Source organism: Rhea americana, unplaced genomic scaffold, assembly GCF_003343005.1.
Source record: "Rhea americana isolate MKP2758 unplaced genomic scaffold, rheAme1 scaffold_13, whole genome shotgun sequence".
Classification (NCBI taxonomy): domain Eukaryota; kingdom Metazoa; phylum Chordata; class Aves; order Rheiformes; family Rheidae; genus Rhea; species Rhea americana.
In genome coordinates this window covers 1,537,626-1,563,910 of record NW_028185372.1, presented here as the reverse complement: position 1 = coordinate 1,563,910, position 26,285 = coordinate 1,537,626, and the positions used below count along the sequence as shown (strand labels likewise).

At 38.9% G+C, this 26,285-nt stretch overlaps 2 protein-coding genes across 2 annotated transcripts; one reads left to right on the top strand and one right to left on the bottom strand.

Annotated features, from left to right (window-relative positions):
• Positions 1–13,378, top strand: AGXT2 (alanine--glyoxylate aminotransferase 2). The gene is made up of 14 exons (XM_085326312.1): positions 1–57; positions 1,125–1,210; positions 1,561–1,745; positions 2,052–2,175; positions 3,272–3,366; positions 4,532–4,625; positions 5,316–5,409; positions 6,619–6,719; positions 7,800–7,892; positions 8,624–8,756; positions 9,440–9,528; positions 9,934–10,083; positions 10,446–10,544; positions 12,041–13,378. The coding sequence occupies exons 1-14, from the start codon at positions 3–5 to the stop codon at positions 12,149–12,151; spliced, it is 1,509 nt and encodes a 502-aa protein (XP_085182438.1). The 5' UTR covers positions 1–2; the 3' UTR covers positions 12,152–13,378.
• A 497-nt stretch (positions 13,379–13,875) lies between these two features.
• DNAJC21 (DnaJ heat shock protein family (Hsp40) member C21) lies at positions 13,876–26,173 on the bottom strand. Its single transcript, XM_085326311.1, has 12 exons — positions 25,954–26,173; positions 25,227–25,320; positions 24,507–24,630; positions 23,515–23,637; positions 20,296–20,600; positions 18,942–19,096; positions 18,503–18,590; positions 18,110–18,268; positions 17,654–17,693; positions 15,935–16,125; positions 15,430–15,505; positions 13,876–14,690 (listed from the first exon to the last, which is right to left on the bottom strand). The coding sequence occupies exons 1-12, from the start codon at positions 26,048–26,050 to the stop codon at positions 14,526–14,528; spliced, it is 1,617 nt and encodes a 538-aa protein (XP_085182437.1). The 5' UTR covers positions 26,051–26,173; the 3' UTR covers positions 13,876–14,525.
• Between the last annotated feature and the right edge of the window lie 112 nt (positions 26,174–26,285).

Below are 26,285 nucleotides of genomic sequence, written 5' to 3'. Positions count from 1 at the left end.
ACATGGCGGGGGCGCTCGGGCCGCTGCGGCGGGGCTGCGGCCGGCACCTCGGCGGCGGTAAGGAGCGGGGCCGGGGCCGGGGTCGGRGCGGCGCTCTCCGCGGCGGGGGGAGCCCCGGGCCGCGGTGCTGCTTCAGCGCAGCCCTAGGTCCCTGTGGAGGAGCTCCCACGACGGCGCTTCTGTAGCCTCTGTGCGGTTGGGGTTTTAACTTTTTCTTTTTTTTTTTGAGTCTAGACTTTTATTTTTGATTAATTTCGTAGTGCTTGAAGTGATCATAAAGGAAGTAACGTTGTGCCTGATTTGTTTCAGGAAAATTCATTCTTCTTCCTTTTCCATGCTAATGTAAAAATCTTAGATTTAAATTTTAGATAACYTTTAAAATCATAGATTATTAAAGAGGAAAAAAAAAAGTCTTCTTAAAAACCAGCATACAGTTATCAACTGATAGCGTTAGGGATGCAGATTGACATGATACCGTTTTCTGGTGTCTGCTTAATTACGYTGGCGGTTAAATGGCRGTTGGGAAGGCTTGGGGTTGTCAGSATTTGGAGCAGGGGAGGCGCAGACCGGGCTGGGCTGCACCGAGCGCACCCCGATGGGGCACAAAGGGGGCTCCGGGCCCTTGGTGCCTGCCCCAGCTGCCTGGCCTGGCCCRGCTCGGCTCCTGCGYGGACCTTGACCTGTAGCCTCATCCCCAGCGCTGCGCAGCTGCTGCCAGACCCTGGGCCGGAGTCGCCCCCGGTCGTGGGCGCCGCCGGCCAGCGGGGCGCGTGGTCGCTCCCGTCCCGCCGCGCTCTCTGGGGTCTCTGCGCTTGCTACTCCTTGAGAAGGGCGGATGTCAGCAGCTGATTTTTCTCACTCTATTTGCAGCAAAATAAAAGTCCCTGAGGCAGTTTGAAAACTAAGTTTTAGAGGATAAAAGTGAAACTCGCACTATTTTTATCAGAGTTTTTTTACCTTTACAAAAATATAATACTCAGGTATATTATTTCCCAAATGCAGTCTCTCGGACAAAAAACGTTTGCCTTGACTGTTGCTTCTGTATTGTGTGATCAAGCTTACTGAGAAACTGTTTCAGCTGTGCGCTTTGATACCTGTCTGATAATTATCTTACTACTTTGTAGTTGCCTTTGGGCTGCAGAAATGCAAAAGCTCTGTCTCCCTACAAGCAAAAATGCCTCCTTGTGACTTTGTACCTGAAAAATACCAAGTAAGTCATACATACTATGCTGAATTTTAAGTGAAGACTCCACTGAGAGATCTCAGTGATGGGCTCRTTTGCTGTAGATAGTCTGTGCATCTGTTATGACTCAAGCAATTTGCTTGTTTGGGAAAAACAATAATGTTGCCACTATGCTATAACCTATAGATGTGCCTATGTAATATAAAGATAAATAAGGATAAAAAGCTGAATTTCAGACACTTGTAGAGCCCTCTGTGTGCCAGAATTTGTTAAAGTCGTTCTCTGAACAACCACTGCAGACAGCTGTGTGAGCCATGAATTTTTAGTCCGAATCTTTAGAAAGCATAAATGCATGCTAACTTCTTTATTCCACTCAGTCCTATGGGTATGACCGTATGCTGAAGATCCGTGAGCGAAATGTCTCTCCTTCCCTGGTAACATATTACAAGAAGCCATTGTTGCTGCATCAAGGATATATGCAGTGGTTGTTTGATTATAAAGGACAAAGATACCTTGATCTCTTTGCTGGAATTGTTACTGTCAGTGTTGGTCATTGCCACCCGTAAGTATGCTGTTGTTTGATTTACACTATCAAATACAGAAACAGATGCTTCCTTTGGTTTTATTCTGTTAATTTGTGGCTGTGTGAACCCAAAAACAGAATTTAGCTCACTCTAGTTTTTGTGTATAACTCATATTCCGGACWGTTCCCACTACATTTTGAAGAATTCATTCCTTCTGTCTATTTGTTCACTCATCTGGCAAATGGAGCAATGTCTGAATTTTGAGAACTAGTAACAGAGAGATGTTTGTGTACATTGCATACCCATGTGTGTTAAATTAAATCACTGTCTTGTGGTACGTGCAGGAAGGTAACTGTGGCTACCCAGAAACAACTTACTCGCCTTTGGCATACTACTAATATCTACATGCACCCATCAATCCAGGAATATGCTGAGAAGCTAACTTCACTTCTCCCAGATCCACTTAAGGTACTTTACCTCTAACATGGTGGTGGTGGGATGTTTATTAGATGAAAATACTTAGGTTGAGCTACACTAACTGGGGAGAAAAAACATCCATGGGGACCACCGACTGTCAAATAAAGAGAAAACACTGTGACCCTCRTGGCCTTTTCTTTGGACCTAGAGGTACACGAGGATAAAATCCCAAGCTTCTGTTTAGATCTCTGCCTTCTCTTCAGTTGTCACTGTGACAGGACGCCGCCAACTCAAAAATTAGCGAAGGAAAATGCAATGATGTTAACTACTATTACATATAGCCGTGCATTTCCTTGACGTTGAGTRAAATAACAGGGAAAAGTATTTGTCAGTGCTTTGTGTAGTAAACTTCACTGACACTTAAATAAATGACCCATGTAACAAGTATGTTTCATATGCCCAGAAATGGGGTAAGAAAAATGTTTGTATTTGTTTTCAGGTAAAATAAATGGGTTATAGAATGAAATGGAGTTAACAGAAGACTAAGAAGCTTTCACAGGCTTCAAAATGGAAGGAGAGTAAAACAAAAACTTAAAAGTATCTGCATAGTTTAAGCAGTAGAAAATCTCAATCACTTCTGAAAAGGAAGTTTAAAAGCATTGAAAGTTATTAGAACTGAGGTGGTTTCAAATCTCAGATATTTGGGTTATCTCTGTAAATCTCTTTGGATCCGCATAAATAAACACTGTTTGACTCTTCTACAGTGATGTGTCTGTGTGCTGCACTCTTTGTAACTAACCTACAGAGATATTTTACAACCAGTTTTTAACTGTGAAAAGGTAGTTTCTGTTCAGTCGGTCATRCTCAGTTTGACCCAAACATTTTCATTTTTCTTTAAATCACTGTTTCATCTTAGATAGGGGAATCTAAGAGTCTAGCTCATGAAGCTTTTTCTGTACTGCCCATGAACATCATTTTGATGTTGATCTTGTCTGTACATCTGTGATGTACATTAGCTTTACTGCAGGGAAGTACCTTTGTGGCAGTGACAGGTTACTGTTCATCATGTTGGTAAGGTGACGTGGTCTGATCCCAAATAAGCAAGKGGTAGCTGTTGGCTGAACTCATCAAAAGTATTTTTCTGCAGGTGGTTTATCTGACCAACAGCGGTTCAGAAGCCAATGATCTGGCAATGTTCCTGGCAAGGCTGTACACTCGTAACTTTGACATCATCTGTTTCAGGTAATGGTGGTCTCTGAAACTCGTTGTGTTTCACTCTCTATATGCATAAGACATAAAATAATGTGGAACTCCAAATCTGCTGAGGATGCTTTCAAATTAGTTTATCAGACAAAGAAGAGTAAGACATCAGTATTGAGAGTTGAAAATTTGATACAGAGAGCTAGGACAGCTACGACTAGTTAAAAGACAACTTTCGATTTCTGCTTTCATTGTTTAAAATGGGATCTAGTCTTTGTGTTTCAGGTGTTACTTCTGTGGACCTTCGTTCAGTGGCAGGGCAGACTTCAGCAGTTGCTGCCTGTCCCTGTTCATCCCACCCTAGTGCTCCCCTTTGTGGAGATAAAAGGGTGCAGCTGGAACAGTTGGGCAGTGACCCAGAGCAGGGAACTGATCTGGCTGAAAACTGACCTACTGGGAGGACTGGGGACTTTTTTGTCCTTGTTTGTTTTATTGGCTTGTTCTTCTGCCAGATCCCTGATGTGGTTCACTGCACAGCTGCGCAGAACGCTATTCGATCTTAATTACAGAAGTGGTGCAAGGGTGAGGACTATGTAAACACCTGTATAAGCAATTCTTCTCTACTGTGCATCCAAGGTCTCAGATATTAGAGTAAAAAACCCTGTTATAAATTGTTAGCTTTTAGGGAAAATGGCGTTTCTTCTGCCATTCTGTTCAGCAAAAATTTGTGAATCCACCTAACTTGTATATTCCCGTTAATGAACTGCTGATTTGTGTATAAACCTAGCAGCAAACCACCATGTAGTTTAAGGATTGGCAACATCTGTTCGAGAGAGTAGAAGTTCCCAAGATGCAAGGAGCAGAGATGTTTATTCTGTAGGGCTCAGATGCTGGAGCAGAGCTTTGAGAGGCTTGCACAAAACCTGTCTGAATTGCTGTTGATTACAGGGTTTCTCTTCCCTTTGTGAACGTCAGCTCGCAATTTTAACGCTTGCCATTGCAGGAAACATGTCACAGATGGGTAGTCAGGAATCTTCCAAAATCAGAGCAAAAACTGGCAGCAGGAATCTTCTTGTTCTGAAGTCACTGGTACACACTTTTTTTTTCCAATGGTTTGTAGCTTGGAAGCATGCTCTCTTGGAACTAATACCACTACAGTCTCCTCTTAGAAATTCATGCTGTTCTTGTACTTTGTCTGTTTGCACAGAGGAGGATACCATGGAGGCAGCCCTTATGCTCTGGGAGTGACATCTGTTGGTCCTTATAAGCATGGCGTTGCCAATGGTTTTGGCTGCTCAACAGTGAGATTTTTTTTACATATATATATATAATCTGAGTAACTATCAGTTTATTTGAATATTTCAGCCGTTAGTAAGTGCTTTATTAACTGAACTGCAATGTAGCTGTTTCTGCTAGGAAAACAAARCGAGCTGGAGTCCCCTTTCCCTCTCCTTGTGCAGTTGCTGATGCTAATTTAGAGTTAGGAAAAGCATAATATGAGCGGTCATGATCTACAGCACTTTACTCTTGCTTGTTGCTTACTTGGAAGCCTTTATATGGCTCAGAGCTTCTTCTCTGAAGTTTGTTTTGGCAAATATATGCAAAGCTATTTTCTGCTGGTCTGCAGTAGATCTTCCTCAGAATGAAAGGAAAAAAACCTGTATGTCCTTCCTGTCAGCAAAAAAACAAAGGAAAACCAAATTATAAATTATTGTGTAAAGCCATTTGAATAAAGATCCCTGTCCTCTCCCACCCTCTCCCCCGCAAAAAAAAACCTTCTGTCTTCTGCCTTCCATCAGGGTTCTTATCTTTGGAGAAGCCTGTTATTATTTCACAAATGTTTTTCAGACAATTCATTTGAACTAAATCTGCCCTTTGACACCAGTAGAGTATTTTAGCTTTCTTCATTAGAGTCATTCCTCGGTATGATCAACACATCTCTTAGAAAGACAATGTTGTCAAATCTGTAGTATTTCTCTTATGCTTGACAGACAATGTTGCCAGATGTTTTTCGAGGTCCGTGGGGAGGCAGCCATTGTAGAGATTCTCCAGTGCAAACTATTCGAAAATGCAGCTGTTCTGAAGGTTGGTCAATGGCAAAGGTTTGGAAGAGTGTTCTAAAATTGCAAAAAGTATTTGGTTTTGAGATTAGAAGATAGTATGGGGGTGAGGAAATCAAAATGCCTACATGGGGCATATTTACTTCACTTCTCAGCAAAAGTAAWTATTCATCAATAGGACCTATAAGTTAGGGTTTGCAGGCAACTGAAGAAAATATTGCAGAGAATCTGAGGTATGCACATCCCACTGAAAAATACTTGGGCAGGAGAACACTTCATTCTCAGATTTCTTCTGAAATCCCAGTCTTGGTCTCCAGTGAGTGTCAGGATGAGTTCTGATATTCACAAATCTGGAACTCAAATTTTAACACATCTGGAAGAAGAGAAATGTTCTACTGCTTCTGAAGTTTTGATAGCTCTTCAGAGTTTATTTTGGAGTAAAATTAGTAGTAAGGACAATCTGACTCCARCAACAGAAGTCATATATGCGCAGAGCATTCCATATGCAGCACAGTGTTAAAGCTCCTCTACTGCTCTCCTATAAACAGCAATTAAGATAATTTTTTCACTGTTTTAGTAAGCAGTCTAATGTTTTATTTCACATACATAACAAAGTGTTTTCTTAGGTTTTGCGCCCTTTCCCATGAGTGGGAGGATGAGCTATACTAATTGCTGTTGTCTWTGTTACAGTATAGACTGATGTGCAGCTGCATTCTTCAGACTCTTCATACTCATTCTAACCTAACAATTTGTTGTATCTTATTCTGATACTTATAACCCATGAGAAASTATTCACTTACTCTTTCTTCTGATGTAGATAATTCACAAACTTTCTCTAATCTATAATTTATTAACCTGTGTGATAAGTAACCTGTTACTGTCTGGCAGCTTTGCCTTGCTGTTTTGGAACTGGCGTTCCTTAGAGTGTAAAATGGCTTAAGAGAAAGTAAGGGACTCTCTCTTTTAATGTCTTTTTTGTGTATTTGAAAGGTGATATGTACCATATGGTCAGATAATGCTTGCGTTGTTGTATATCTCTTTTCTCCTGTTGATYTGGAATATTAAAAACACAAAAATTATTTATTGTAAAAGATGTTTCCTGAAAGCTATCAGTCTGAGAGTTCTCCCTTTACTTCCATTAGGAAGACTATAGATTAGATGTGCAATTTCATGTTTTGAAACTATTTTTGTGTCATTTTAAATAAACTCTTTGAATTGTTTTCCATATAAACAGGGGGGTGTCATGCAAAAGACCAGTACATTGAGCAGTTCAAAGATACTCTGAATACCTGTGTGCCAAAAACAATAGCTGGATTTATTGCTGAACCGATTCAAGTAGGTGGTTTGCCACTTCTCAATTTTGATAGCACAAATCAAATAATATGTTTTTAAGTACATCCTAATTGTGTACTTTTACTGATTTTAGGTTTTAAACACATTAAATGTTTGAAAGAATGGGTACACTCTATTAGGATTTGGACTTTTGCCATTGATCACAACAGAGCAGGACTTTTGTTCGTTAAATTACATTAAGCAGAATAATGTTTAAATGTACTTTATTTTTTGCATTTAAATAGTAYGGATGACACATGAAACCAAAATAATGTCTATATTATTATTTAGATTCTAATAATTACTTTCTAGTTTAATAATGCTTTTCTATTTATATTTCTGTAAGCTTTATTTCAGTCCCCTTCCACTTCTTCCCAGCCACATTCTCTGCTGTGTTCGTAGCAGCTCACCAGCAAGTCATGGCCTCAGGATTCATTCCTCTTGGTGCTTCACCCCAGTTTCAGAACTGATGTTTATTTAGTTCTAAAATAGCAGGAAAGTATGGAGAATATATCCTGTAAGTGCAAAACGAATCTGAGAACCATGACCTCAGAGAAAAGCGGAGCTGTTCTGTAATTTTTGTTTTCTCCTAAATCTATGTACTTCACTCTAAGAAGCCACTGCAGTCCAGGTGTGGAGTAGAATTTCTGATTTGAAAGAGAAGTCACAAAGTGGACTGAAATAGTGTTCTAGAAAATTACCAAAGAATGGACCTGAGTTCTTTAGTTAACTTAATCATCAAATAGTTTCTAGGTTTCTCAATATGAAGGTTTTCAAGGTCTTGTTTTGGCAGTTTATCTTTAATGCAGTCTGTCTTACAGTGATCCAGTTTACAGTGTGGCCTCACAAACGTTTGTACCAACACAACTAGCGGAACAACATACTGTCCTGTGGGATGGGAGTGAGTGTCCGTGATCAGGAACTTTTTGAAGCAACTTCACTGCGAAGGCAGAAACTTGTGAGACAACACAAGTCTTGCTAGTAGCTGAGGGCTGTTGGTATTTTTCTACTGTAGGATAGTCACGGGGTAAATCCTCTGTTTCTTTACCTGTTTGTGAACACATTGTCTTTTTGTTTTGGCAGGGTGTTAACGGAACTGTTCAGTACCCAAAAGGTTTCTTAAAGGAAGCTTATCAGCTAGTACGGGAAAGAGGAGGCCTTTGTATTTCAGATGAAGTGAGATTGTTTGTTTGTTTGTTTGTTTGTTTGTTTTGTTAGAGCTCTAGAGTTTGAGGTACCTTTGGAAGTCTTTCTAAAAGAATTCAAGACTGGAAATAATGTAAATGAAACACTATACAGTTAGTTTCTTTCTGTTTCATTGCTTAAAGTTAACACACGGTGCATCTTTCCAAGCATAGTTACCCTTGGTGTTTCCTGCCTCTCTTCTGCTCTGTATTATTCTGACTTTAGACACAGCTAAGGTTAGTAGCTGCCTTTCYTTAACTTTGGGGAGTAGTAAACTTACACAAATATGCAACTTATAAATACCAGCTGTGAGGTGAGTATTGTCACAGTAGCACTTTTTCTCATGACTCTTACCCTGCTTGTAATCACTGTTTTGTGCTAAATCTGGATGAAGAACTATTTTCACTGCTTCATGTGAAGGGGTTGGCTCAGTAGAGCCCCCTTTCACCCTGCTCCTTTCCACTATGCCTAAGACATGGTGAGATGTTAGCTCTTCCATACGGAAGGAGAAAACCACCACCAACAAAGGAAAACCGAATTACAAATTATTGTGTAAAGCCATTTGAATAAAGATCCTGCTATAACAGATAACTCTGTATTTAACTCTAGATATTATAGCTGCAGTTTATGCAAATCAGTAACATCAGAAAGATGAGAAAAAGAAACCATGTTTTAAAATGTGAGAAGGTAATGGGGACATTTCTGGATGTTTCTCTTGAAAGGTGCAGACAGGATTTGGACGGACAGGCAGCCATTTCTGGGGGTTTCAAACACATGATGTAGTCCCTGACATTGTTACTATGGCAAAAGGAATTGGTAATGGTTTTCCAATGGGAGCTGTTGTTACAACAAAAGGTATAAGCATTCTGTTCTGCTAAGGTTTAAAATAAAGCGGATACAAAGTACACTATGCTGTAATTGATTACTGTAGAAGCATTTGTTCTAATAGCTGAGCTTTACTAATATTCTTTGTCTCAGATTATCTTTTGAAATTAATGAATCAGATTCCCATGGTGCTTGATTTATCAATTGCTGTGTTACTGCAGTGTAAAGTTTTATTTAAATTGGGTTAGTTGTGTAACTGAAGCAGAGATGATCTTGTGAGACTTTGGTAGACCTGRTAGCAGACCCTGGAAATTCTAGATGAATTCACAGTTTTTCTCAAGAACACACTGTGTGTGTATAAAGCTGCATAAATAAAGCCAACTGCTTGATTCATATGAATAATTTACTGAATGTAGTATGGAAGAAAACTTGTAGATATTAGTTTGAAGGACAACTGWCTCTATCTAAAAAAATGTTACACTTCTAACAAAATTCTACCTTTAGGAACTGCTAGACCTTATAATCTTTGGAATATAGCTATAATATACTCAGGCTTTTTGCAGAAAAATTAAAATCTTCCGATCTCTTTATCTCTAGTAGAATCAGGGTTAAACAGCATTATTTTAGAAGTTAAGTTAAAGCGGAGAAGTACTATTATGAAACATAAGGCAACTGTAAGAGAAGAAATCAAAATGTTTTTCTTTTTCTTTTAGAGATTGCAAGTTCCTTGGCTCAGAACCTTCACTTTAATACATTTGGAGGAAACCCTGTGGCCTGTGTAGTTGGAGCTGCTGTTCTTGATGTAGGGAGAATGTTATGAATGTATATATTCCAAGCTTTTTCTAAGAACAAAAGATGAAAAATTATAGAATCATAGAATTGGTAAGGTTGGAATGGACTTCTAGAGATCATCTAGTCCAGCCCTCAAATGAGTGGCCCATATGGGGATCGAACCCGCGACCTTGGCATTATTAGCACCATGCTCTAACCAACTGAGCTAAATGTTCACATTTGTTGTTATTATAAAGTTAGATATTGGCAATTTTGTAAATAACTGTAGAAAATGTATGAACATTTATATAAGTATTATTTTTTACATAGTCAATGTGCGTAGGAAAACAAAATAAGAATTAGGGTCTGAACATGATGTACCAGTTGCATCTGAAGCTTTTCCTGCAATGTTGTCATTTTACATCATTTTCACCAGGCTATTGAAGAAGATGGTCTACAGAAAAACAGTGAGGACGTGGGAACATACATGCTACTAGAGCTTGCTAAGTTACGGGATAAGTTCGAAATTGTTGGAGATGTCCGTGGCAAGGGACTTATGATTGGGATAGAAATGGTGACAAATAAGGTTGGTGATTTACTTTATTCCTTTCAATTTATATTGTCACTGAAAATTTTATTTCAGCTGAAACAGAATGATTGTTGTGTAAGTAGGACTTTTTTTTTCATATGAAGATGGAGCAACAGTGACAGTATTTTGGCTAAAAATTAGCTAGAACATTCAGTTAGCTTAAATATTTCACAAGCTTTGGGTAAGCAGTGACTTGTGTATTTAAAGTCTGTAAGCTCAGTCTAAAAAGCAGATAAATTGTGCAGCTAATGTTCATAGCCAGAGAGGGTGTTGGAATCTACTGGAGGTAGTAGAATAAACACCTTTTTCAAAAATTAGTTTAGAATATCTAAGTGAAGTTTAATGTTCACTTTTCACAGGGCAGTTGTCACCCCCTTCCAGAAGAAGAGATCAGTCAGATCTGGGAAGACTGTAAAGACATGGGGGTACTGATTGGCAGAGGAGGACTCCATCGTCAGGTACTGAACTTCTAGTTTGCATCTTACTTCACTTTAGATTAACTTTTTAGTTTAATAAGTAAACTAGAAAATATGYATAGTCTGAAGAGCTAACTCTGCTTAATTTTCTTATTTTACAAATCGGGTGGAAGTTGTTTGTCTTTTCTCACAAATACATTGCTTGTTCAAAGCTCGCAATTTACTTTTAGAGGGGTAACTCACCCAGGAAAAGCATTGTACTATAATGTATCGTGTGTCAGAGGAAACCAGCAATACTCAGGTTTGTTGGCTCTTTGCTACTTTACAGGTAGTATTTTTGCTACTTTAGCTGACTTGATGGCAAAAGAAACAAGTTTATTCTTGTCAGTTCTTTCATTCAGGACAGCTGGTATCTTTCTGCCTAGACAGTAATAGAGAAAGAGCTCTTTATTACTAAATTCACTGATGCAGCACTACAGTGTGAAGAAATTGCCRTGGATAATTCATTCTAAGATAAACCAGACCATAGCCGGGCAATGTGTCAGGAGCTTCTTGTAACACTTCAGTTAATAACAGAACTACATTAAGGATGATCAGGTCAATTAAGACCTCTGACTTAGAGGAAGGAGCTTGTGTATGAGATAGATGTGGGATGGCTAAAAGAGAGGGGCCGGTATGCRTCTGTCGCTTCATCAGTTCTCCCACAGGCAATGGACCAAAACACAGGTTACAGACCGCAGCTTAGAATGTAGTAAAATCTGATTCTGTCTCCTAAGAATGCCATCAGTYTGGGTCTGTTAGCTTTAGTTGGGGCTGTGGGTGGGAAAGGCCATTCCGTACTTGTTGCGTGAAGTCCTGAGATACGACGATAAGAAAMCTTACAGTAAACTTTTAATACTCTTAAAGACATTAAATGCTTTTGGAAGCTATGGACCAAATGTGTGTATGTAAGAATTTAAGCTTTTGCCATGTTAAACTGCACGTATTTCATTCCTGATCAACAGGCATTCAAGCTGTGTTAGCTTCATTGAAAGTCAGTGTTTAGTGATTGTTTCATAATACATTCTCTAAGAAGAATTAAAGGCTATAAAACAATAGCAAATCAGCTGACAGCAAATTAGCACAATGCAAGAGGTTACCGCTCTCAGTAGAAATTCCTTACAGGCAAAGTTTCGTTTCTGACAGCCTTGCTCTTTCTCAGCTCTTTCTTGGTACCAGTCCATCTAAGGTTTTATATTAGCTCTATCTGTGTTAGCTCTACACATCATCTACTCTTGTCAGGCCTCTTACAGAGGCAGTTACTCTGTCACAAAAATAGAGTAGGGGATTTGATGTAGTGAAGTCCAAAATAGGACAATTTCAGATTGCATTAATCAGAGGCCTTGGTCCCAGCTCTGCAGTTCTCCTGTTTATTATTTGTCCCGCTTTTGGTTAGATTTTTTGGGCAGGTGAGTGCTGATGTAAATGGGCTGCTGGAACCTGTATTCTTTCCATACACTTCTAAGTATCCCTCTCCCCCGACCCTTCTCTCTCCTCAGACATTTAGAATTAAACCTCCCATGTGCATTACTAAAAGGGATGCAGACTTTGCTGTGGAAGTATTTCGTACTGCATTAGAGACACACACGGAAAGAGCTGCTGAAAAATAGACTGGATTTGGTTCCTTGCACGTGAGATGTTCACTGAACCCCTGATACTTGCATATCTGCTATCCAACCTCTGCACTAATCCTGTAATTAAACTGCAATGGACAAGAAAAATCGTAGGCTGGAGATGAAATACTTGTTCAGCACAGTAAGACCATTCTTACACATCAGCCTTGAAAGAATAATCATCTGTTTGGTAAAGATATGATTCAGTTCTGCAGTAGTGTTTTATATTAGTTACATACCTTTTCTAGTGTTGGTATAAAAAAGACCCCAGATTGTATTAACCTTGTGCCAGAGTAAGTGGAAGACATTATCTATTCATTTTGCATCTATAAAACTTATGTCAAAATTGGCTGAGATAGTCATGGCTTTTACCACAATGAAGGATAGGATTCTGTCTTCACTAGAACTTAAGAGCTGACACARCTCTATGTTTAATTTAACTCTTAAGTTTATATGCAGTATTAATTTTTAGAAAGCAGAGTAACGGATAAAGTAAAAGTATCCTTAGGTAACAAAATTTATTTGGACTTCAGCAACACATAGTTAATAGCTTTAACAGACCTCAACAGCAAGCATAGCATTTCCAGTTGTCTAGACTAAAGTACAAACATTTGTAAAACAGACAAATTATAAAAATATGGGGTTTTTTTGCTTCCTTAAATAATAATAATAAAAAAAAAACTAATCAACTTTGAGAGGTAATGACATGGGGCATGTCCCTTTGCCCCATTTTGTGAGACTTCATTTATATGAGTAATCATTTGTGGCATATAAGCCATCCTGAGCAGAACATAACTGCAGATTTCAAACAAAGTTAAAATTGTTCACCCTTACTGCAAGGATACACTGTAATTAGAGCGAGAAAAGTCTGCATGCACACAAATAGAAACTTTTCTAAACTAACTGCTGTATTTACTTTTAACATGGGGCTCTAACCATATCAATACCCTCTCCAAAAAGTGCTTTTCTGTTCCTCCTGCCCAACTAAGTAGCTGCATTTGATATTAGCTAGTAGAGCCATTTAACAAAGGCATAAAGCACAGCTGATGGGAAAAAAAATGCACTGTTTTTCTTGCATAATCATTTGTTTTTTTTAAAAAAAAAAATAGTTCATTACTTCCTTTAAGCATCAAGAAAAAGATTGAAAGTGTTAACTGCACATTTGTCACTTTACTTTGATTACAATTTTGAAGTTTGAATCATTCCTTAATGCAATAAAGTTACCACGCTAACTTTGCATGGGAGTTTTTGCCATTTTGTTTAATGAGCTGAAACTTAAGAGAAACTTCCTTAAAATAGAGATTGTTGCTTCTAGCAAGTTTTACTCTCAGGACTTCTTAACCAAGTACTACATCCCCTGTCATAGTCAAGTGCTGCTTTCTATAATTGCATTGATGATTGTTTTGTGAAATCATTTTGTAATTCCAAAATCAGCTGTTTTTTTAAACCCACTTCCTTTTTTTTAAAAAAAGGTGCCTGCAGCATTTATGATCAAGTAGACTACATACAAACAGAGGTACACATTTAGTTCTGGTTTTCTTCATTAGACATTAGAGGAAAAGAACACAGGTAGCCAGCTATCCCTATTAGCTGCAACTTTTTTTTTCAAGTGGTGAGACCTAGTGTAGCATTAGCCATTGTGTGTATATATACACCTAGAGATGTTTTTCATGCATGCAGTCACCTTGCGTATAGTTAAATGAATGACAATTGAAAATCAATTTATTTATTTCCCCCTTTACTTAATTTATTAAAATTCTCCCACAATATTTTTTTCCAGCTCCAGAGGGGCTTGTACAAAATCAGCTGAATGTCAAATACAGTTAACCAACTTTAGCATAATGTTAATATTTCTTTCAGATTAAGTAATTTGAACAGTGATGTGCTTGTGAATAGCAGAAAAGCCTCTCTCTTTCTCTTGTTTACATTTCATTTTTGATCAATGATCAAAGCAGCACAGTCCATTCTTTGACTTTAAATCAGTTACACTCAACATGAGCTGAGCTCTTTTTWAAGAAAAAAAGAAAAAGCAACATAAGTGCTAAAATAATTTATTTCCTCTGACTGGGTACTTTATCCATGCAGGAGGTATGCAAGGTGACTGGCTTTGAGTTTCTGCTTCCTCCCCCACTACCCTAACCTGAAAGCTGCTGGGATGGTAGATCACATTCAGCCACTGAAGAAAGGCTGGTACAACCAAACGACAGCATGGGTTGCTTCACAAGATAATGTTCCTTTTGTTGCATCTTCCTTTTTTTTCCCCCAAACTCAAAGTTGCCTTCTCTGTTTAGCTCGGACTACAGGAAATCGGCACCTTTCAGTTCTGAGAGCTTTCATGTAAGATTTTGTAGACTGTCACTGTAACAAAGTTCTATCTGTTTTTACGTTTCTCTTTTTTGTTTCTGGTGTGTACCGCTCCATTTATAGCTGGTGCTTGTGTTGCTTTTGCATGACCTGTGGCTTTAAGGTGTTCAAACAGTTTATTCCGAGATGGAAATGCACAGTTGCAGGTTACACAATGGATGGGAACTTCACTCTACCAAGGGAAAACAAAACAAAACATAGTACTTCACAATAGTGTAGGATGTGTAATAAATAAAATATGGTTTGTGATATGCAGCTTCTCTTAGAGAACAAAAATGCAATTACTAAGCTGTTTGTTTCTCTAATTGTTAATCAGTAATCAATAAAAAAAATTCTAAAATACAACTTCTTAAAACACTGAGGAGTACTAAGTACAGCCAAGAACAAAAATAGAAGCCTTGCAAATCTAACTCCTTTTAAGATAAAAGAATACTTCAGCTCTTACCTGACTAAACAAGACTGTATATATGTATACTTCTTTGGGCTGTGAGATCTACTGAATTAAGTACATCTTAGTTGTAGTATTACAAGGYTTTGCTCTGCCTGGAAAGTATCAATGTTGGAAAAGATTCAAATACTACTTGCCGGTCACCTGCTTGATGAAAACAGCTGTCTTCAGTGTGTTCAATTTAATTGGTTTGAACTGCCTTGGAGAGATCCATGGAGGCAGAACTCTAGGCCTACATCTCAGTACTAAGAGGGCTGCTACTTTTCCCTGAAAAGATGCAAGCTGATGTTCCAGGCTCCTAAATACTAATGTAATCTTGGGAATAAGAAGTACCTGCTTAAAAATGTTAAAAAGTAAGCCAAAAAACCTCAAACAATTTGTGGACTAGAGATGATTAAACCAACAGCTTTAGTTTTAATGTTAGACTTTTTAGAAATAGGTGATCTTAAGTAACTTGACATACCATTGCTGGGTGCTCTGAAGATGCCTTAGCAGACTTTTTTGCATCTTTGGCTTTTTTCCCTTTAGACTTGGTAGTGCTGATAGAAAAAGAGAAACCAAGATCAGTGTAGCACAGGAACATTCAACAAAGTGTTTAAGAGCCTTTAATCATTTTTGATCAGTGTCTTTGCTTCTTCTTCCTCCCTTCCTTTACACAACAGGTYGTAAGTGCTTCCACCAAAACCAGAGCAATTTCATTTAAACTAGCAATTGTTGATTAGCTCAAGATTTAGCTAGCTGATGAACCAACTACTGGTAAATAATGTGGCAACTACTGCTATTCAAAAGCCATTATCAAATTAGACTGTAATGCTCCTTGTTCAGTATTATATTTATTCAATTCTATTGATTTAGTGGAGTAGCCTCCAATTCACCTTGCGGAGGAAATTCAGACTTGTGTGACTATCAAACATGACATGACATCACATAGTCACTGCTCTATCACAAGTCAGTGCAAAGGGAATTACCTTTTTACTTCACTTTTTGCTTCATTCACTTGGCTGACATTTTCTGTAGCACTCATTTCCTCTGATGCAGCACATCTTTGGCCATCATTTACCAGCTCCTCTGCTGAGCCACYATCCTTGTCTGCCCTGGGAGCCTCCTTTTGTTTAACTGGTTCTTCATCGGCACTTTTATCAAAAGAGTCCTCATAAGTCTGTCCAAATAGAATAAATGTAAGTAAGTTAACTACTTTAAGATAATCAGTAATTATGTTATAAGTCATTTACCAAACCCAGCAGGGGGTGGGGAAAAACCACACACAAAGCCATCAACTCTGTAATTTTACGCTGTTTTCAGTGACACCTCGGTTATCTTAGTTGGAAAGGTGAGGCCACCCTGTGGTGAAGAGAAGAACCAGTGTAGAACCACTCTTAACATACAGCTTCTAGAACTATGGAAGAGGAGAACGACAGTAACTTTTAATTATACACTGGRCTCATACTGTTTTGGCTACCATTTCACATTATAAAATAATGGTTTTGCTTATAACTGTGCCAAATGTTAAATTGTTTGGAGTACAGTTTTCTACACCACACATCTGCATTAAGACACTAAAGCCAAAAGAGCTGACTTATGCTACATAAATGTGTTGTATTCCCCTTCTCCCCCCTGCCCAAACCTAAAAAAACCCACCAGTAACCTTTCATGTTAGCCTCAGGTCATTGAGTTTGTTTGGCAAAAAGCCAACCCCTGAGCACRTGTGAAGCAAAACACGCAGCTCCTAAAAGCAGGATAAGATAGACATAACACTATGTTCATGCAACTGTATCTAGCTCCTCTAGTATCTTCTACAGAGTTGTAACTGTCTGACAAAATTTGGCTAAGCTATCAATCTCCAGAAAAAATGAGAAACACTAGTGTTTATGTGTACTCCGAAGAAGCTTGGTAGAGGTTGGAAGTTAAGTTTCTAGCAGAGTCTCCGCACACTAAAAACATTCCAGCTCCTGCTAAGTGAGATGTCAMCCACACTCTAGGCAGCAGCAGACCTTTCAACAGAACTGATGGTAAGGAGAGAAGTCCTCCCGCATACACAACCTATACTCCAAGGACAAGACTTTCTGATTCTAAATTGAGGAGACAAGAGTTGGACAAGAAGCTGATGGGCTGGAAGGAAACAAGAAGGAAGAGCCAATCTTAACTCCAGCTATGCAAAACCAGGAAGAATAGAAGCAAGCAAAATAAGCTTGCTTGAAAATTTCTCAGAGTATCTTGAGGACAAGAGATAATGATGGTAGAAGAGAAAGGGGAAAAAGAGAATACGTGATAGGAGACTAGATAAGGCAGCTTTGGGAAAGATGTGAGGCCTTCCTGGGAACGGATGRAGGATGCAAGACCTGGTAAAAGGTATTTCCTGGGACAAAGCTAGGACTGAGGTGATAAGTAGGGAAGAAGATTTGAATAGGATAAAGCTTAAGAAAACAAGGCAGAAAAGTTTGCTTACTTTGGTATTCCTGCCACTCAAGCCTGAAACAGAACTCCTGAGTCTCACCCTGCTGCTGTCACCACAGATCTGTCATATTACAGACAAACTCAGATCCTAGAGCATCACAGACTGGCATTACTACTGTTTACAATTTAAGTTCTGTAGAATTTCAAATTCTCTCTTTTTCAGGATTAAAAAAAAAAAGGAAACAAAACCAGACTATAAAGTTCCCTGAATTTCATTCTCTCCAACTCCATACCGTCATTGTTTTCTGTTTCTTCTTTTGCTTCTTAGAGAGCCTGTGAAGATAAGAATTTAAAATTACCAAGCACCAAGTTATATTTTTGCAGATCATTATAATATGAAACCAGGGGGAAGTAGCCACAACTAGAAAATGACTTGCTCTCTTCAATTCTATTCCCAAACAGTCATTTTCTGTAACAGTCATCACTTCTTTTCCTTAACAGATACTTTAAAAAACAGCAAAAAACCCCACAGAAGACTATTATTCTACAGCATTTAAATCTAGTAATGTTAAAGGAATCATGTCTTTGGAACTGTAATACAAAAAAATATTTTAAAAAATATTTTAAATTGCACAATATTATGAGTTCTAACACAARTATAAATCCAACTAGAAGCACTCATTGAAAGGTTCCAAGACTTACGAAATGACTGGACATAATAATGTTATTAAATTAAAAATTTAAAATACTTCTGTTTGGGTGTCTCTTCTCTTTCTTCCTCCTCTTTGGTATTTATTCCATCTGCATCMTCCAAAGACACAGAAAATTCTTCCTCTTCTTCTTCTAGTTGCTGCCGTAACAGTGCTACCATCTCTCGATGCTTCTTTGATTTTTCATGATTCTTCATGCTGTGAAGACCAGCASGTAGTTACTGCAAGTAGCTCTGAGCAAATATTGTTATATTTGCTTATAAATTAAGAACAAACCCATTACCCGTCACTACAAACATGGAAAATTCTGCCCTGACAGCGATAACATCTCTACTGGAAGACACTGGCCATTATGTGAGGGTAAAGGATCTTTACTGAGATTTCCAGGAGGGAGGAAAAAAAAAAGAAAAAACGCAAAACACAGAGCCTTACGCTTTCTCAGTTTTTAACAATTTGTCACAAGCAGGGCAGTAGAGCTCATCAACGCATTCTGCTTCTTCAGCCTCATCACTCAACTTGTCTGAAGGGATGGGGATTAGAGAGAAAGTTAGATAAGCGATTTTGAAGTTAGCTGCTCTTAAAACCACAGCAAATGGTCACAATATTGATATTTGACTTCTTTAGTATTATTGACATGCAGACTGATCAAGATTATCTCACCAAATCATACATTATCATAAATTAACAGTTCTATCTTGATGTCTTCTTATGTCCAATGGAAAACATCAGGAAGAGCCAGACTCTAACCTGGCACACTCCCTAAGAAGGGAGGAGAGCTGCACTATAGTTAAAACTGTGAATCTGGATCGCAAGTCTTTATATGCAGTAAAGCAGTACTCTAGCCACGACTCACTATAGGTCTCACACATACCTTCTATTCCTTCTTTTATCTCCYGTTCTTCTAATTCATCTTCATTGTCTGATCCATCTCCAAATTCCTTTTCATACTGTGCCTCCATCTCTTGCAATTCTCTCTCCAGATCCGACATAGCTATCCAGCTCTGCTCTTTATACTGTTCAGCAAGCCTTTAAGTAGAATAATGCAGTAAATTCCACATTTGTGTTTATGAGATAGGAATTAAAAATAGTATTTCTTAAAGATCATTTGCTCATTTCAGGTATTTTAGGAGGAAATTCCCGAACATTTTATGATGGAACAAACAATTGTTTCTAGGGCCTGGAAATTTGAGGAGTTAGTTTGTGACATCAGTGTGCACATCTATGTTGCAAGTGAAGAGGTATTAGTGTAGCTAGATCCTTGAATTTCAGGCAGGAAATGCTAGGCAGCATGGTACAAATATGAAGCTGATAGCAGGAAAATCAGCTCAATCCTAGAAGCACTAGAGCTTCATTTACCTATTGTGAGATCACAGACAGAACAGCAACACAAAARCATAAGCACATTACTTCTCAGCTCCATGCTTTGGGAATGTACCAGCTCAGTTTTCCRTACACTGTGTGACCCAATTACCCCTGCATTTTGTTACTGAATTTTGGTCCAGCTGAGTCAGAATTATGAAGCTATTTGCCAGGAAATGCATACCTCTTTGCTTCAATTCCTTCAGTAAAATAGATTTTTTTAAAAAAAAAAAACAAGATTAAGTAAAAGTGCATCTGCAAAACAAGTAAAATATTTAAGCTCCTTCCTCCCATTTTCAGACAAAAAGCTCTCTTAGTTTGAAGACCAAATTGTACTTACACTGGGAGACTGCCATTCTCTTTCTTCTGCTTAAATTTTGTGAAAAACGAAAGCAYAAAAGCATGCATTTGGTCAAATGAAAGGGTTCCTTCTTCCAAATCATAAGAAAAAGCAAAACTGAGTTCACTTTTTCTACTTCACTTTTTATCAGGTATGATTCCAAGGCCACTTAAGCTCATCTAAGTCCAGGCTGTTACTGTTCTTTTTCCCTTCATTCCTCAACATCCATTTTTTTTCTTTAAAGCAACAAGGACCATTATTAAGTTTTACTTCTCCAACTAAAGGCACTATTGCAGCCATTTACCTGTAGCATACAGGTAATTGTACCCTAGTTATCTCAGATACCTCTAGACATCAGCACAATGCAGATACACTCCATTTTAAAAATCTCAAGCTTAAGACCAAAATTAATCTTCAAGATGATTAAAAGAGTAAGTGCGGCCGCTATTAGAATCTAACTCTATAAAGAACCATCATGGATTGTTCACCAAGTTCAAAATAAAGAATTTGTTTCACATATACATACTTTGCTTGTTTGAGTTTCTGCTGCTTCCGAAATTCCTCTGTTTTCCTAGCTTTTTCTGCATTTTGTTCTTCTACAAGTTTTCTATGAGCCTGTACTCTTTTATCCCTTTTACGAATAAAGGCAACTAGCTGACGGACTAGTTCATTCCTCTCCTTCCTTGCTTTCTCTCTCGTTTTCTTGTTTTCTTTTTCCATAGCTCGTTTCTCCCAGCGGTTTGATGCTTGCCGTGTGTCGTACTCTTCTTTCCAAGCAAAGTTTTTCTGAGTACAGAAACTCTGCCAATATGCATAGAAGGGGTGGACTACCTGTTAAAAAAAAAAAAAAAAAAAAAAAAAAAAAAAAAAAAAAAAATTCATGTCAGTCATTGTATTGGGGGGGGGGGAAGAGCAGAAAAAAAGGTACCAAATCATTTGGGGCTTTTGTAGCAGGTTTTGTCTCCTATATAGGCCACAATTTTCCCCAAAGTACCAATAAATCATTAGCGGTGTCCCAAAACGTTCCTTATCTTTAAAATTTCAAACCATGGCAAGTCCTTGTCCACTAAACTGTTCTAAACTCCACTTTCCAAGAAACCATCTCCTTTCTGGATTGAATTGCACTAACACTAGTGCYCAGCTACTTAACTTTGCTGTATTTCTTTCAAATTGAAAAGCACACAATCAGAATCGGATGCTCTGTCCACAAGCAAGTGAATGCATATATTACATAACCACCACTATAACAAGTTACACCAAAGGTCATCGATACATTTTCAACATTGGCCAATAACCAATACAAAAAAGCAACAAAACAAAAAGCATATAATGCTATTTCTTCCCAATATATTCTCTCTACTACCAGAGCAAGACAGAACGGCTTTACAGGCCTTGATGGATTTTTCTTTCATTAATTTATTATTTCTTTTTCTAACCCATATAAATTGTTGGCATCTACAATATCCTTGAGTCACACTTCACACAGTTTAACTATGGATTATGTGAAGACACACTTACTTTTGTCAGGAAATTATGAGACTGTAAACTAAAATGACATCCTCTAGCTCTCACATTACAAGAAACAGTGAACRATTTTTCCCAATTCTTCCTCCTTTTGCTCAGGAGTAAACACTGGATTAATAAAATGGCATAATGGTTGCATTGTTTTGTTCTCTGTTCCCTTCCAAATAACTATTAATGTGTACTTTCAATATATTGGAAAGAGAAAATAAGTCTAAACCGCTCTTTCTTATATAATTTTCTCCATGAAGCTGCTTTTTTACTGCTTATGCCTCCATGCACTACTGCTTGTATTTCAGAATACATTACAGCCAAAGTCCGGGTCTTTAATCTAAGAGCTTACATTTTGCCTTTAGTATCTCTTCTCCGTACATCATTGGTACTCGTATGGGCTACAATCATCAACCCCTCAACACTGATTTCTAACGGCTTGCTTACAACATTCATGACTGTGGCTTCTGACAGACAAGTCATTACGCAGTTTTTCCCGGGTACAACAAAAGGACTTCCTCCTGCTTAGTGCCTGCCTGAAATACAAGCATGTCTGCCACTTTTCCGCACAACAACAAAACAGCTCTTGCTGGGCTACCAGCTGCATTTTGTTTTACTTGCTATCTGTAGTTAGAGCTGACTGTTTTTGTTTCAGCATTTAATTGACCTACACATCTTGTCTTCTCACAAAGYCTTGTTAAATCACAAATTTACAAACATTTTCACTGGTTGCCTGGCACTGATCAGGTCATCTCTCAAACCTGTGAGTAACCTCAGTAGACTGGAGAACATTCACATCACATATTTTTAAGCCTCTAGATAATTTTTGTAGTTCCCTTCTAAAACTCTCTTCTCTTTCCCCACAACACTCTCAACAACTAGGGAGTTGGACACTGCAGTGCTGAAATCTCCCAACAGGTTAATCTCTGCTCCTGAATACAAGCAAACAGGGCCGATGACCTTGAAATTTAAATTATTGTTTATTATTATATAGTACGTTTTTTATTATTATTAAAGTATATTATGTTTTGCTTCCTTCTCCAATCAGCATGACCAAGGCAGGTGTCATATCATGTTGGTTCTATAATTTCAGCTACTTTTATAGTTATTAGCTGACAGTATAAAAATATTTTTGGTCTATAATCATAGCCATTCTGYGGTCTCTACACAAGCAGTTCCCAAAAGATGTTTCAAGTTCACTTCATCAAAAAATAGGTTTTAGCAGTTTCAGAGACACTAAATACTTTCTCCTTGGGAAAGAGTATAATTTTTAAGCTATCCTATAATTTTACATGAAATCCAAAGAACCGTTCTGACATTCATTCTACCTTRATTTGTAACTTTGTTTCAAATTCCAGCCAAATTTCATACCATAGAAGTTTCTCAGATTAAGRTATACATCAAATTAGTCATACAGTACAATACTACTAAAAGTGCCATGGAGAAGTAGTAGACTAGCAGAAATATTTAAGAATTCTGATATTATTTAGTCATTCATTGGGATTATTCACATTCCACATAGAAATACTGGCAACCTTAAAAAAAATTGGTAAGATTGATAGAATACAACAAATAGTTGGTAAACAAATGGGGAAAAATTCAGGTCTGTACCATTCCTGTTCTTTTCTCACTTCCCCAAGGAAAGGATGTGATACTCTCAAAATTAAATCTTACTACAGAATAATACAGATGACAGAAACATCTTAGTAGGAGCTCCCATTGTAGGTCAATCACCATGCCTCTCAGGTTCCATAATCTGTGTTAYGTAGTGAATGCATTTTATTTTCCTAAATGAGGCAAGGTACTATTCATATTGTTAAAAATATTGTATTTCAATATCCATTTCTGTAACGTATGTTGCATTAGAGCACTGGTAAGCTATTCTCTTTGAGAAGTCAAGAGAACATCTGTTCTTTTGCTTCTTAGGCATTACATAGCACTTAAGTTCTATTGGCATAATTRATGATTAGGCCCGTGAAATGCAGGGTTTTGACAACACATCACTAAAAGCCCGGCTACTAATGTAGTCCAACAGGAAATAACAATTTTGATTCATCTAAATATTATGAATCATAATTTGAACATTTCCTTTATAATAGTAATGGTCTACAGTAGTAGAAAAGAGGGTAGATACGTGGGTTCAYATTCAACTTAGCTCAACAGGAGCCTTTCATTTCAGTGTGAGACAAAGTAATGACTCAATTGTTACTTTTAGTTTTACACTTGTTCTTACCTCATCATAGTCACTTTGGGAATTTCCAAACATAGGGAATTCTTCAGCATCTTCCTGGGTCATATATTCCATCTCTTCTTTTGCAATCTTCTCAAAAACTTGTCGATACACTGTAAAGAATCCCTAAAATAAAAAAATAATCTGTGACTCATTCTGCATAGCTCAATAATAAGTGCACAACTGCTCAGTTACTGTAGTGGATTTTAAAGAAATATTACGATTTGCAACAGCAACTCTAAATCAGGGTATAGGCCTTTTAAGTGCTTATGCTAGGTAATGAAATCCTTTCTGTTTWATAAAGTTCCTGTTCTCTCCCATTCCTGTTATTTCTATCTCCTTTGTCTATTGTCTGTCTGTTGCACATCAAGCACTTGTATTCAACTCCAAACATTCCGCATGCTGAAGATGTCAACATATGTATGCCTAGACAGAAAAAAGTTTTGAGGAAAATTCACTATTAAGTACCCTACTTACATCTTCRCTTTTTAAATTATAGTTACTAACTCATTACTACTATAATAACACAAAGACAGATGAAGATACTCTCAGGTAGAGGTACTTCTAATACTGAGCTTTTTAACTTAAGATCAGTATCTTAAAATGCAACAGGAAATTAGATTGCAGCAAGTGTATTCTTCCCCATTCCCCATCCCTGCACTGGTATTCTGTTGCTTTTTCTTATCTTGAGGCRTTCTAGCTTTTTAAAGATATTTCTGAATAAGCACATGGTACTGAAAAGCATATGGACTCTTCACTGTATAACAACATACTCAGGCACTCTGTATGGTATAGTTGGAAATCATGGCTATGCAGCTGTTAGGCAGTAAGCAGGAATTAAAATTTGATTAAATATCTAGTGTAGGTTTTGTCTTGGCAAGATATTATTACTACCTGTGTTCAACATTTCTATGAATAGCTTTTCAATATTAAGTGAATGCTGATGCTTTTCATAAGATTTAAATTGACCCATTAAAGATGAATTAGTTCATTACCTTTTCATCGTCTCCAAATCCAGAATAACAGCTAACAGTGAAGTAGTGCAGCAGATCTAAACTGTCATCTTGATAGTCTCCATCAACCCCTCCTTTCAGTAAAGCTTCCCTATGATTATCATACCTACAAAAGTTCACAGTATCAAGGACGTAAATGACAAAATATTCCCAATACAAAATAAGAGATACCTAACATAGTACCCATATTACTTTGATGTATTGCTTAGCCCAATGTCTGGAATGTCTCTCGTATCCAATGTCTTCAGAGAAGTATAATAAACAAACATGCACCAAAAAAAACCCACAGGGTTACAACTGAACAAGATGTTTCAGTAAGCTTTCAAAAATCAGTATATTATCCAAATCCCAAACTGTAAATTAGCATATGAAAAGTGAAAAAYGATACTTTTTTAAAAAAGGAGGACAAAGCACAGGTGTTCTCAGCTGCATGATCTGGTACATGATTTCAACATATTCAAAAGGCAAGTCACACAGAACATTTAAAGTGAASTCTCTCCTCCTTCAAGTTTCTGAGGCAGGTAGTATATGTTGCATGGCTCTCAACTACTTAAAAGTTTGGAGCAAAGCACCAGGAAGGCTGACCACACCTGCCACAGAGGCTCTATTCTGACTACCAGTCAAGCACACGTGAAATGAATTCCAAGACAGAACTGGTGAAGACAGAAATAAGAAGCCCACTGTAAGATAAATATTACTAACCAGGCTCTTTCCTGTGGGTCACTGAGAACATCATATGCTGCTTGGATTAACTTGAACTGTTCTGCTGCTTCTTCAGCATTCTCTAGATTTTTATCTGCAAGATAAGTTTAAATATAATTTTAAATACCTAAAACCRTAACAGCAGCACCTGTCACAACCATTTAAGAAAACAGAACATCAAGCCAGAAGTGCAGCTCAAGGTGTTACTGGATACACCAAGAGGATACCGGACGACAGCTGACACAGCCCTCTCCCAAGCGCTTCCCAGCCCCCTGCGCACGGGGCAGGTCTGTTTTAGCAGACCCAGAGCACAAAAAAGAGCCAAAAGGGCACAGCACGAASACAAAACCAAAGCAGGCTGGCGTCATCTCCGAGGCTTTAAAAGCGCTTTCCCTCCCCGGTCAGACGGAAGTTTTTCCCCCTCAGAGTAATGCTGCACAAGGGAGCGAGAAGGCGGCTACAAACATTATTCTCCTCCGACTCTCCTCAGGGCTGGGCAGCCCCGAGGGGCAAACGCCGTCCGCGGCGCTGGGGGAGGCGGCGGCGGCCGCCCGGCAAGGCCCTGCCGCCACCCCGCGGCTCGCTCCCGCCCTCAGCCCAGCGGGCCCTCCCCGCCCCGGTCGGAGCCAGCGAGGGGAAGGGGAGGGCGAGGCCGGGCCGGCCGGGCTCCCTCCCCCCAGGCCTGCGGCCAGGCCGGGCCTGCGGAGCGCGGAAGGCGCGGCCGTACCCGGGTGCCAGCGCAGTGCCAGCCGCCGGTACGCCCGCTTGAGGTCCTCGTCGGCAGCGTCACGCTTCACGCCCAGCACCTCGTAGTGGCACCTCATCGCGGCGGGGTCAGGACGCGGAGCGGAGCGGGGCGCGTCGGCACCGCGTGCGGGGAGCGCCGGCCGGCAGCGCAGCGAGGGAAGCGGCCGGAGGAGGGGCCGGCCGCCGCGGCGCAGCCATAAGGAGCCCGAGCCGCCGCTGCCACCACCCCCGGCCGGGCGGAGCTAGGCGAGCGACAGGCGGGGCCGCGGGGAGCCCGGCCCGGGCGACGGGGAAGCGTCCCGGAAGGCAGGC

Bases quoted from the DNA above. Each gene is read 5' to 3' on its own strand.
- AGXT2 (XM_085326312.1), top strand. From the start codon at position 3: ATGGCGGGGGCGCTCGGGCCGCTGCGGCGGGGCTGCGGCCGGCACCTC. The intron at 3,367-4,531 runs GTAATGGTGGTC...CTGTTTGCACAG, and splicing joins TTTGACATCATCTGTTTCAG to AGGAGGATACCATGGAGGCA. The intron at 4,626-5,315 runs GTGAGATTTTTT...TATGCTTGACAG, and splicing joins ATGGTTTTGGCTGCTCAACA to ACAATGTTGCCAGATGTTTT.